This window comes from Genypterus blacodes, unplaced genomic scaffold (genome assembly GCF_046128005.1).
Source record: "Genypterus blacodes isolate CSIRO-AG114 ecotype Tasmania unplaced genomic scaffold, CSIRO-AGI_Gbla_v1 ptg000138l_1, whole genome shotgun sequence".
NCBI classification, from domain to species: domain Eukaryota; kingdom Metazoa; phylum Chordata; class Actinopteri; order Ophidiiformes; family Ophidiidae; genus Genypterus; species Genypterus blacodes.
This window is the reverse complement of record NW_027466940.1, coordinates 271,978-285,432: the sequence shown is the minus strand read 5'-3', so window position 1 is coordinate 285,432 and position 13,455 is coordinate 271,978. Positions and strand designations below refer to the sequence as shown.

The 13,455-nt window shown below is 43.4% G+C and overlaps 1 protein-coding gene across 1 annotated transcript; it reads right to left on the bottom strand.

Annotated features, from left to right (window-relative positions):
- Positions 1-149: 149 nt before the first annotated feature.
- ift81 (intraflagellar transport 81 homolog) lies at positions 150-13,193 on the bottom strand. The gene is made up of 18 exons (XM_076164768.1): positions 12,739-13,193; positions 12,525-12,622; positions 12,201-12,381; positions 12,007-12,096; positions 11,828-11,893; positions 11,048-11,158; positions 10,687-10,771; positions 9,982-10,145; positions 9,766-9,861; positions 9,263-9,409; positions 6,096-6,245; positions 4,772-4,900; positions 3,678-3,767; positions 2,895-2,981; positions 2,738-2,809; positions 1,866-1,951; positions 1,601-1,646; positions 150-1,240 (listed from the first exon to the last, which is right to left on the bottom strand). The coding sequence occupies exons 1-18, from the start codon at positions 12,880-12,882 to the stop codon at positions 1,058-1,060; spliced, it is 2,025 nt and encodes a 674-aa protein (XP_076020883.1). The 5' UTR covers positions 12,883-13,193; the 3' UTR covers positions 150-1,057.
- Positions 13,194-13,455: the final 262 nt, after the last annotated feature.

Below are 13,455 nucleotides of genomic sequence, written 5' to 3'. Positions count from 1 at the left end.
TCTGTAAACCACAAACTTCTTGTTTTGTTTATGTTTTCAGATCCTTTTTTGTTGTCGTCAGGTGTAGCACTGTGACATCTGAAGGACAGATGAAATTTATACGACACAATAAAATCTGAGTCAAAACAAAAATAACTAAAAGAGCTTTAATGAAAACACATACAACATATTTACATTTATTTCAAAGGATTGCAATTGCGGAAAAACAGCATATATAAATATTACAAAACAGTCAACTGAATATTATGAGAATTTAAACTCTTCTGTACGTTCTCCCTGTGTGGGTTTCCTTCAGGTACTCCGGTTTTCTCCCATCTCCAAAAGACACACACCTTAGAAATTCTGAATAGCCTGTAGGTGTAAATGGGGGTATGAATTGTCTTGACTGTGCGTGTGTTAGCGCTGCGCTAGACTGGTGACCTATACTGGGTGCACACTGCCTTTAACCCAATGACTACTGGGAAAGGTTCCAGGATAAGCAGGAATAGAGAATGGATGGATGGATGTCCAAAGAAATGGAGGTCCAACAGAATTCCAAACTTGGCAAGATACCACGTCCAAGGTCATGGCAGTTGTAGCCAAAAATAGCCGACTGTAGCCGTGTCCTAAGAGCACCACTTTGTAGGCTGTTATCTTTAGACACTTTGATTCATAGTGTATTCTCAAAGATGTGTCAAAATGAAGTCTACAGGGCAAGCTGCAGAGAGCGGAACCCTTATCCCACAACACCTCCAACTACATGCGCCACTTCAGTTCTGGATTCACCAAACATCTTAAACGGTGAACAACGGCAACCAAAGAAGTGTAGTATAGTGTGTATCAGTGTGAGTTGACAAGCACAAACAGAATTCAGCAAGGAGACCAGAATAAGTAAAGTATAACTAAAATGGGACAAGTTTGAAGAGGGAAAATTCAACAGTTCAACAGTTTCAACTGTCCACATAGAAACAGTTTACGATTTTAACCCTGTGGGCCAAAAAGGCGGCACTGCAAAAATAATTTCTGATAAAATTTCAGAATGACTTGACACCACTAATTTGAGTTAAGTTGAGGGTCCTCACAGCACCAGCCGGTCCTTTCCCTCCTCCTGGATCACCTGGCCAATCGACGCCTGGCTCTGGGCTTTGATGAAGCACTTCCGCTTGCACTCCATCAGCTGTTCCAGGTCACGCCACAACTCCATCTGCTCCATCTTGCCGCCGTGGCCCTCCCTCAAAGTCTTCTGCTTCTCACGTAACTCCTGGAGACCGCGCAGAAGGAAACAAAGTGAGCAGACAGTGAGCAGACACAAATTTCTTCACCTAGTAAGACTTTTTTTTGTCTCATTTCGCAGGATGACTCCTTGAAGGATCTGGCCTTTGTGCTCCTACGCAGGCCTCATCCTACAGAGCGCAGTAGGTTTGTTAATTCATTCAAAGAGAGGCCACATCGAGTGAAGATGACATAAGGGGTCTTCAAATTACACCTTCAAAGGACAAGTCCCATGAAAAGAGGGACACTTGCTCCCACTGTCTCTGGTCTGACTTTTTCACACGGTCACAAAGAAATGAACTCATCTCTCAGCCGCCTCCTTACATGTTGACACTTATCTCATGCTCACCTTGCCAATCGCCTCCTGCTCTGCAATGTTCTTCATGTAGACTTCCCTGTAAACAACCAGAGGGTGAAAATTCAGAACAAATGAAAACATCCACCTCATGATCAAGGCGTGGTGCATCAACATGTCTGGATCGTGGGAGGTGAGGGTAGGAGTTGGTGACGACTGTGTGCTGAATGAGGTGCCAGCAGCATGTGATTGTGCTGTAACAGGAGCTTGCTGGTGTTCATGCAGGAGGCAGCTGGCTGGCCGGGTTCAGCACGCTCACCTGATGGCCTTCTTCCTCTCCTGTGGATCGGACGACACGTAGGCCTTTGTCTCTTCAGCTGCCCTCTGCAAAAGCTTCTCTGAGATCTGTGGAGGGGACAGACAGAGGACTCGGGTTTACTGTCAAAGTGCTTGCAGTCAACCCAATAACCAAACATCAAGAGAGTCCTTGTTACTTCTACCAATAGACTTGGAGTAGAGGTTGGACACAATCTAGGAGAGAACCCCTGACATTTCGGCCTGGTGGTGGCACTGCAATAACCACATTCATGCTTTGGCCTATAACCTTTGAGCAGTAACTCATGAAATCAAAATTCCTTTCTATTCATCACATCTATATAGGACATACCAGTGTCTGCCTAACTAGATTTTCTGGCATATTTTGTGTTTCCTCCTACAATCTCCAATGTAGAATTTCTGGAAAAGCCAGACAAAAGTTATATCTTTGTTTTTTATTCTTTCGTACCATTTCTGCTATAAGGTTTAGAGGATGTAACTCAATTGTCAATGAGTTCTGTATCTCACGGATGAATGACTCTACTGTAACCAAACTGGTTTGATAAAGTGGATAAGGAGGTAATTTGCGAAACTCTGATGCAGACAGACTTTTCTGGACGTCTCGGTTTCATATCCGGGCTAGGGATTGAGGGATGTTTACATGTGAGTGTGGCATGTTTTGTGTGGACTAAACTGAGATCCATATTCTTTATAATGCGGCACACCTAATTCACTAACTTCATTTAATGGAAAGTCTGTCATATTTTCAAATAATCACCTATGTTTTGTGCAAAATTGTAACATTTGTGGCTACAGGACAAAAACCATTCCCTCCTGCTCTCCTCCTCCTGGTGGTTGTTTTTGCACAACCCTTACCTCTGACATGCTGTTGATATGGTGGTACTGGTTTTCCATCTGTGCTATCTCCTCTCTCAATGTTTTCACCTCCTGTGAAGGAGAGAGAACACACATAAACAAAGGAAATACAAAGAGAGAAGCTGGCTATATTTTATCTGGAGAAGGACAACTGTACCTGTTCCAGTTTAGATCTGTTGCTCTCCAGACCAGCAGCACAGCTTTCATACTGGGCCTTCTTTTCCTCATATTCCGGAGTTATCTCCTGTTAGAACATAATCCCAAATGTCACACACGATACAACACAAATATGGTGTTTGATGTTCAAATCCAACTAAAACACTGTGGTCACATTCTCCATCACAGCTGGTGTGTGAGCATTTAACTCTCTGCAGGGTGTTTATGTCCTGATGCAGCTTCATTAGCAGACATTAACAAGTAAGACCAGAGCCAATTTGGGATCTCGTGTTGGAAAATGTAATCCTCCGCTCGAGCTCAGCGATGCAGGGGTGCATTACCATCATGCATTTTATTGATGGGCTATGTAAATTTGTGGGTGTGGGCAGTGAAGCCTTACATGTAACACAAATGAGTACATTTGCATTTCTACCTTTGTTGGAGCTTTTATCTGCTCCAAGCTTTGATCCTGAGTGTATGGAGAAAAGGTGCAACGCTGCAAATGTACTGAATCCTCTCAATGTGCTTGGGTGGGGAGGGAAAGCAAAAATGTGCTCAAGAAGTACAAGTCTAATACAAACACAAAGGTGGAGGAAAAAGCTACAAGAAAAAATGATTTCGTGCAGCATTTCATTTAATCTCATTGGGACCTTCAGGGAAATGATGAAAGACAAGTGCAGAGAGGTGGAAGACGTAGAGGAACTAATGGCCCCTTCATCTATAAACTTTCTCTCTTCCCCTGATGTAATCACAGAGAGGCAGGTTTCATCATGCAGACACTCACCTGACAGCGCTGTCTCAGAGTCCTCAGCTCTTTAATTATTGGGGCGAGAGCCGACTTCTTCTCCACAATCATGGAGTTTAATTTCTTTACCTGTAACGAAACACATGGCACTCGTTAGCCTCACCTTATCTGCAATCCAAACAGGAATTTCAATCATCTCGATCTTCAATAAGTTTGCGGTAAAGCTGAGAAAGCAACATCTAAAAGGTGCAGTCTGTACATTTTCCCACATTCACAGTGCAGAAACGACGACAGCATCAAATGTAAAACTCACTTTCTTTTTTATTTGACATCACACCTGGCTGTTATAGGAGATGAAATCTTTCCCTCCCTCCCTCCCACTGTCTCTCTTTCTACATATTTCCTTACATGTGAAGCTTTTCTGAGGGTGATTCCTGACTGGGTTGGGTTGGGAAACAGTTACTGCGTGGGCCTGTAAAGGCCTCTGAGACATTGTATGTATTATTGGCCTGCATAAAAAATAAACTTGACTGGACTTGTGATGTTGTCACACCTAGCTGTTGGTATGCAGTGAATGTCAACAGATGCATTAACCTGTGTGTGACTGAGGATTTAGAGCAGAAGAAATGAACTCAGAGGGTCCTGACACTGTGAACCTGGTGTGACCTAAAACGTAATAACAGTAAATAATGAAGGGATTTAGTAATTCACCAATCTATAACACACATTTTCATACTCATCAACACATTCCAGATTTCAGTTACTACTACATAATTTCATTTCAGATTGGAGTCAGGCATGTTACTCAGTCATTTGGACCAGTCTGCACTTTGCCAAGCGTGCAAGCTGCCAACCAAACTGATCACCAAACTGACGACACATTGGAGCTTCGCCTAATCGGCTGCAACTGCATCCCTGAGGGCCTGGAAATTGATAAATGCGGCTCAAACTGTGGGCTGATCTGGGTAAAGATTAAGCACATATGAAGCCCATCATATCATTTCACAGTATATCAACCTATCTCAGACCTCACATATGGCGTATGCAAAAAAAAAAATCTAGTTACACTACATCATCAGAAAGTCAACCCTGTAACCAGAAAAAGAATTTTGCCTTGTAAAAGCTATAGTCACCATTCCAGACATGTCGTCCAGCGTGCGGCCTTTCTTCTCATCCAGTTCACTCTTGATGGCCGACACTCTCTCCAGCTCCTCCTGGGTGTTGCTGTAGCCAGAGATCCCCTTCTGAGCCTCTGCAGTTTGCTGAAGACGCACAGCAGAGACACACACACACACACACACAAACAGGGCCATTTTAATACACATCCACAACCTGAGACAAATGCACAGACACACACACATACATTTTCTAAAAAAAATAACCCACATACAGAGAAAAGTTAATGAAGTAAATGTCAATTTGTCAAGTAATTTGTCAAACAGCTGGTTCAACTGTTCACACTGTGAACAATCAGCCAGTGTGATTAATTACAATGTCATAGTTCAATTCCTTATTTTCAGCGATTTAATCAGTATTAAGTAAAATCATGTGTGGAAACTACGAGTAGTCGGTGATAATGACGCATAATAACAGCGACTGCGTTCAAATGAAATCAGTTTCATCACATCCTGCTCTGAGGTCATATATTCCTGCTGCCTTCATGTTTTTCTACATGCAGTATATTATGAACTCCTCAATTCAAGCAGTTTGATCTGTAACTCGTGACACCTGGGACAAGAGACAACTTTGCTCCTCATGTGGCTGAAGTGAACGTGTGGGACAGAAACAAATACAAAGGTCTGGACTTATGAACATACAATTAAAATCATAATTCCTATCGGGAGTTGCACTGTTAGAACTTCAGTCCGTGTCTAATTTGACTGATACGCGAGGACACGTCCAGCTGTGTCGCTGAAAATACGACATACGGACATGTGACCAGAAGGAAAACTTTATTGCTGAAATGAATCTTTGAGTGGGACGCAGACAGAGAGAGAGCAGCAGATGCAAGCGTCAGAAATAGAAGCAGCTCAGGCCGGCCTGCGTCACACAACCTATCATCGAGTCAGGTGCTGGGATGGTACAGAGGTGTGAAGCCGTTTCCAGGAAGCTTCTACCACTTCACTGTTCACACAATCTGCCTGAACAGGGAGGCGAAGTTAAAAAAGCACAGGAGGGACACTATGACTAGAAACTACGGAGGAGAAAGGCCGGAGAGACGATTAGAAGGATTTCTAAACTGCCTTTCAGGGTTAAAAGGCTTGTGATGGTTGATAACCACCCTGCTCAAAGGTCTAAATGTTTGAAAAGAAAAGCCACTGACACAATGATGACAACTTCAATATATATTTGAATTCCACCCGTAATAAATCTATAGGAAGATGAGCAGGTTTCAGCTGTGTAAGTGTGATATATTAGTCAACAATAAAGTCTTATCTGAAGAAAAAGCCAGTTTACCAGTTTGTGTTGGACGGTCTCATGTCTTTGTTTGAGGAGTTCCTCTGTCCGCTGCAGGACGCCGTATTCTGCTTTCAGCTCTGCAATCAGCTGGCGTTTCTTCTTGTACACCGTCCCCTTGCTACGCAAATTCACCACCAGACGTTTAACCTTTTAAGAGAAGCACAGAGAGACGGTAACCTTCAAATGAACACAGAACGGACTTCATTACCGACATGACTTAAGATGAGAACAGTAAGGCTTTCAATGAAATGTCAAATACTTTAATGGCTAATAGGTTTATTCTTCCTCCCAAGTCTTGGTATGACCAATTCCTCTGCTCTGCTCTGTCACAATCAGCCTCTTTTTACCTGTGGGAAAGGAGTCATGGGAGCAATTTCGAAATAGTGTAGTGACACAGACTGCAGGCTTCCCAACCTCAACCCAACCGTCCAACTGAGTCTGTAGGAGTGAACTTCCTTTTGTTTTGAGGCCAGTGATGTTATGTGCTTGTCATCATCCCAAGCCCATGACTGCTTTGCTTGTTTAGAATACACAAAGCAAGAGGCGTAATTAAGATGTGATGGCTGCGGTTAACCAGCAAGGGAAATTTAGAAAACAGCAGAGCCTGCAGAAGAGGTACCCGGGGGTCTCGCCATGGTCTGAAATAGTCACTCAGCCTGTCAGGTACAGAGCCAGCTACAGCAGACGGCAAACCTCTTCATCTGCCAGCAGACTCAGAGCTGTAAGTGGACGCTCGATCGCTGCCCACCCTCACTCATTCACTCATCTCTGCCGGGACACCATGAAACTCCTCCACAATGAAGAGCAGCTATAAATGTCCACAGGCACGAGAGAACAGCCCCAGAAATCATAGAATGTGCTTCATGTCCTTTGGGGAACCGCTAGGCATGGCGTATGTGTGTGTGTGTGTGTGTCTGCCATTGTATATTTTGGGATTTCAAGGACAGACAAGACTGAGTGAGGAATTAGCACGACAGAATAATACTGCATAGTGTTCCCTTGTCGCCTACTGTAAGTCCACAAAACAACTGCTGTCAAGCTGGCCAGCGGCTCATTACACACGTGTCTCAGGCGCAACACACGCCGACACACAAGTGAAAACCTGGCAACAGATGACAACGCCAATGTGCGGAATGAAGCCAGGTTTCCCAGATATTCCCAAGATAAAGAACAAGTCTCACAGATCCGTGATAATCTTTTAACTTAACTAAGACTGATCGACCTGCTAGTTGATGAAGCGGTGTCGTGTTACCAGCCAACCAGTGAGGAGCAGATGCAGTCATCGCTCTCACAGAGATCCTGCAGCTGGTGGGTGGCATGTGATGACACATAACCGGCAGAATGGAAAATTCCTCTGATAAAGTGATCATCTCCACTGTGGCTGACGGCCTGAAATCAGCGCGGAGGAGTCAGATAAGCTGCGTCTGACTTAACATTTTCCACACACTTCCTTCATCCGTAGTAAACGCAAGTGCCGTCTTTGTTCTATCAAGTTACAGAACCCCAGCTGATACCTGCAGCACTATGAAACTGGGCCACTCTGGAATCCATCTTAATGAATGTAGAACAAATACTTATGAGTCTCTGTCTAACACCAGCCATGTCAGTAAAAACACATTGCACAAGACATCCCATAATATCCCTTCCTGAATCAAAGGTGCTGCTGCATCTTGTCACGTTCTGTGAGCTGCGTGTTTTCTTGTACCTTCCTGAAGAGGACAAACATGCTGAAAGTAATTTTCCCACCTGCGTTTCACTCCTTCATCATCATCGACTGCCAGAAACTCACAGTGCTTCAGTTTGGTTTGTGTTAGAAGAACATTATCACATTCATATTCATGCTGTGGAACGATGCAGCAAACATCTCGGTGTCTTCGTCTCATTTGATTGCTGTACTTGTTACATGCCTGAAAGTATTGAAGCAACAAATTATTGATAATGAAATCAGGGTCCATACAGACTTCGATGAATTTTTCCAAAGTTAAACTAAACTTCCATAGTGGCTTTTGAGAGTTGATATGAATCTTTTTTCCCCATTAGAATAAGAATGATTACCTTTCAAAATTACTCGGCTTCCCCCAAACTTTTTGCGTTTGTTATTTTTTCCCTACGACTTTTCCAGGCCTTGAAAACACATTTTCTAAACTCCAAGGCTTTTCCAGGAATTCCCTAATCATATGTAAATGTTTGTGATATTTCAGAAATCCTCAGGGGAAGTTCAGTTTTCCCAGACACATGCAGGTCAAAGGTCGGGGCCAGAAAAGAAGCGTCACCCCTGGAGCTGGAGCACACACACACGCACGCACGCACGCACACACCTCAGGGGACTGAATGCGGCCTCACGGGATCGAGCCGATGGAGAGAGTCATCGCTATTTCATACACGCTGTGACGCTTGTGTCTTACATCACGGACGTTGTCATGCGTCAAACGCCTGGCAATAAAAATTCTCATTCAGGTGGCGTATGCGGTCAAAGGACAACCTCCATCTATCTGAGCCCTTTTGCTGAAATAGGCCAGTGTAAAGTCAAAGTAATGAGAAAGTAACTTGAGGACAGCCTCCTCCACAGCAGGGGGGCTGCTGTGACACAAAGCAGTGGTTTCTCAAGGCTTCCTGGCTTAAAAGCAACACTGCAGTTTGAGTCCCAGTCTCTGCCAAATGTTGAGTCCTATTCCTCGAAGTGTGTGACAACTCGGCGCACATCCTCGTCATCAGAGTTTAAATATAGACAAGAGGATTTATGCTCCGAGTCTGTTCAATGTGTTCAGCTGACTAGAATTAGACGATTGATTACAGTAAAGATTAAGGGAAAAGGACAACTTTCAGCCACTTTGTGCAGTGCAGTTCCTTGTTCTGGGTATTCTCTGTTGTGTTCTATTTATGGCATCTGCATGGGAATGTGGGGGGGAGCAGGGAAAAGGGATAAGTTACATTAGACAGTGAGCCCCTCTCTGTTTGGATAAGTACAGAAATAGCCTCTTGTGTTTGCAGTAGTTTGCAGATCTGCCGGTGTGCACGCAGATAAAGGTTCATTTAAGTTGAGTTGAGTTCATCAGTGTAGGTGATGTGTTCTCCAACCAGATAATCATGGAGATAATCAAAGACTCAATTAAATAAAATAAAGTGACAAAAAAAAATCCATAACCTGCAGGATGACGACCTACCTCATCAACTGGAATGACCTCATCTCCATCCGCTCCCTGTGCCTGGCTGCTCCTCTGCCTCAGCTGCCTCTCTGCTGCTGCCAGCTCCTCCCTCGCTTCCTGGAGCTCCTCTGCCTTTGCCTCCTTCTTACGACTGATGATGGAGGCCTGCAAGAGTCAAATCACGCGGCATGCGCAAACACGAGAAAGTGAGTTTCTGATGAGGAACACAAGTGACGCAGGGAGGTTTATATATACAGAAATATCAGCTTAGAAAGAGCAAAGGAATGGAGTAAAGGGCAGGAAAAAAAGAGCCTCTCATTTTAGTACCAACTTAAATAAAGATGTGCAGCTGTGGATATGACCCATAAGCAGCTGCAGAGCAATAACAAACAAACAAAACCCACATAGATGACTGATACATGTGTGCAACCTCTCATCTTTAACACAGCCAGCACCCAAAGGACCCAGAACACACCAGACAGAAGAGACCAAAAGTTGAAAGACATCAAAGAAATCAACACCTGTTGCCTGTAAAGAGTCAGTTTATCATCCATGGGGTCGTTTCTCATCATCCTCTTCTCAATTAGCTGGTTTATCTGAGAATCAACTTCTTTAATCTGTGAAAATGTGAATGGAAGAACATTCAGAGATTAACAGAACAATGGCCGACTTCATGATTTTGTTTTCACTAGTAATTAGGTAATCTTCACAGACTAGCGCCGCATCCTTGTCCTGACCTTGTCCTCCAGCTCCTGGACGTCAGCCTGGCCCATGGCTGGCTCTGATGCCACCCTCTGAAGGTACTGCACGCTGCGCCTCATGCTCTCCAGCTCTTTGGGGAGCTTTTCACGTACCATGTAGGCATTGGTCTTGGTTTCTTCCTCAAGCCTCTTCATTAAACCTGAGAGACATGCAGAGCTTTCAGTGAGCTCTTTGATCAGGGTCGCTCTTGTCTCATGGCTCAGACCCATTACACTTCACCGGCTATTCATGTAAAGCGTAGTATTTGTAATATATGCAAGAACACTCAACATACAGAAAAACACACTAATAATATAATTGAATAAATAAATTATTTAAATAAAATGTTATGACATTCTCTAATTGTCTTTTTGTACAAATGTGTTTTATATAATTAGGTTTTACACACATAACTGTGATAAGTGACCTCACTTGTGGAGCTCTGTCTCTGTTTGCATTGCACGGGTCATTTTCAAAACTGAAAATGTGTAAATCCCTCCTATGGCTGAAGTGTCAGATGAGAGGAGGAGCCAATTCCACATCATATAAACTCTATTAGAACACTTGAAAGATCAGTGTAATTAGAGGGCTTCAACAGATGAAAGTGTATTAGCTGAAAGACCCTCTAAACGCCCAGCTGTGTCCTTGAATTTCTATCCAGTTGTTGTCTGCAGAGGTAACAGAGGTCCATGGCTACTCACTCTCTGGATTGACATCTGCTGCTGCCTGTCGCAAATCCTTCAACTGCTGTTGTAGTCTCTGTAGTTTCTGCTCTGTCTGGAACAGCTGCGTACATTACAGATGATAAATATACTGAGATAACAGAATAGAGAATAACGTCAACCAAGTTATAACCAATTTGTCTCAGCAAATGTTCTGCTCACTTTCTGATTTCTGGAATAGTTTTAGGTTTATGATGAATTTTGACACCATAAGTCATTTTCATATTAACTTGTCCGCAGGATATTTTCTGTCTTTCAGGCAGTTTTACTCATCGACATAATGATGTCTCAGCACAATCAAAGAGATTGTGCGATGATGAAAACAGTTGCAGGCATTTACTTGGTTTTTCTGTTCTTGCTTCTGGTGAGCGAGTTCCTCCTCCCTCTCCTTCTCCACACGGAGCTGTCTGGCCTGCTCCAGCATCCGTTGATGGTTGGGCAATGTCTCCACCTAGTGGATCAACAGGTGAATTAGACTATCTGCTGCGTGAATACAAAATACAAACTACATTCTGATTGTAATCCAGTTTTAACGTGATACTCTAGCTTCCTTTTCCATTGAGGGTCAACACTGTCCCAGCAGAACACACAAATATTTGATCCTGCATTCAGACATGTTACACCTTGTGTTTAACACAGCCATGTTAAAATGGATACAATGTTTAGTGTGTGTTGCTGGTGAATGAAAAGGAATACTGTAGAGTGGTGAAAAGAAATCTAAGCTGCAGTTTGATGTACTGAGCTTCCATATTCTATCATCAAAATGTGTTACTGTCTTGTGTACTAACTGTCAGTACAGTGTACTATGAAGATTAGCACATAGCCTACAGTATCTTGCATGCAATTGAGACCCAGCTTGGCATCTTGTCAGAAGAAATAACCAAGCACCTCTGACAGCATCGAGTTCCCGTGTTTAGCCTTTGGTAAGACATCAAATCAACACCCAATTACCTCACAGACTTGTTAAAGCGAACAACCTTGGCGCCTGTCAGATGCCTGTCGAGCTGTTAAAGAAGTTGTTAACAAGTGTCTGGGGTCGTGTGCTAATTCCTCAGTGGATCCCAAAGACTTTCAAGCATTATAAGACTGCAGGGTCTCCTCATACACTCTGCCCTCTTACCCTCTTCTTCAATCTCTCCACACGTTTGATCAGCTGATCTTTCTCTTCCTCCATTGCACTAATGTCCTGTTAAAGGAGAGAATGTGGGTGACTTCAGAGGATTATCATCCAAGCTAAGATGATGTAGAATTATTGACAAAGCATAGAATCCCGGGGATGTTATGTTGTGAGTTTCTTACCCTTCTAATTTCTGCTGTGGAGAAGCCAGAGTTCCTTAGCTGTTCACACTCCTTGTGATACGTCTTAAATCCTTCCACCAGCTCCTCATACTGTAAAAATACAACTATTAGTACAATTTCTCTTTTGCCATTTAGAATATTAACATTCTCAAAGACGTAAAATGAGTGGCGGCACATTGAACAAGTCGACAAACCTGGCGAAAGGTGTCATTGATGACATCGTCCTGCAAGAACTCTGCAGGAATCTCCACTTTAACAAGGAATCTGGCCAGGTAGGCCCTCTTCTTCAGCTCGGGGACCCTCTGGAGCAGCCAGTGGAGAATCGGGTGGATCACAGGCTTACTGCCAGTCACCAGACCCTGCATGAAGCTGCTCCTACCCCATGTATGAGCATAAAACCAGACAAAGGGTCTTAGATTTAAAGATAGTGTCTTTACATGTCATCAGTTAGAGTTGGACAACAGTTTCCTGAAAAGGTGTGTTTTCCACGACAGAAGATAATAATGGGGTTAACTTACACTTGGTTAGCAGGAGGGGTGTACTTTAGCATGGACAGCAGTGAGGCCATTCGCTTCACAGTGTGTTCAGGCATTTCTTCAAGAATATCTACAGCTTGCTAAAACAAAGAAGAAGGTTTGATGATCGATGGAAGTTACAGCCGAAACAATGTCTAATATCAATCGATGATTTATTCTAGTTGTAAGATTGTCACACAACACAACAATCGCCCACCTTTGGGTCTATTTCTGCCAGAACATCGTTTAACGTCTGCAGCAGCTGTTCCGGTTCGAGGGAATCGAACGAGATGAGGCTGAAGTGTTTCTTGAACGGCTCTTTGTTCAGCTGCTCAACGATCAATTTAAGCTGTTCGCTCATCTTGAAAACTTTGAAACCAACTGTAATGCCTCGTCGCCCACTTGTTTGTTTGCTATGTTAGCCAGCTAACGTCAATCCAACGCTCTCTCTTAAACGAGCCCAAAGTGTAAAACTAAATCAATGCGGTCGGAGGACGGCAGCGATGGCGCGTGAAACATCCCGGTGGCTAAGACACTAAACGCGGTCAGGTTCTCCAGAATGTGTGTTAGCTCTCCTTGTTGAGACTTATGCTAGTTATGCTAGTTAGCCGACAGAGCGCGAGCGGCTGTTGACAACGTCCATGGAAACCACGAAGGCGTCACAAGCTGGTTGCTAACCGGAAGTAGCGTTGACGTTTAATTCACGAGGGTTTAGCTGCGCGCTAATAGGCATAAAAGCAAACTAATGCAACGATAAAACGCTGTTTTATTTCCCCTTTAAAGGAATTACAAATATATAAATTAAAGGTGTTTCTCAGCCTTGTTTAAATCGCTTCTTCTATGCATATTTGTTCTTTTATCCAAACCAAATTTCTTTATATCATTATTTTTAATTGATCATTAAAATATGATAATAAGATGTTGTTGAACGGGG

Excerpts from the sequence above, each read along its gene's own strand:
- ift81 (XM_076164768.1), bottom strand. The coding sequence starts at position 12,882 with ATGAGCGAACAGCTTAAATTGATCGTTGAGCAGCTGAACAAAGAGCCG. Across the intron at positions 4,901-6,095 it reads AGACCGTCCAACACAAACTG|CAAACTGCAGAGGCTCAGAA; the intron begins GTAAACTGGCTT and ends GTGCGTCTTCAG. Across the intron at positions 2,810-2,894 it reads ACAGATCTAAACTGGAACAG|GAGGTGAAAACATTGAGAGA; the intron begins GTACAGTTGTCC and ends TCTCCTTCACAG.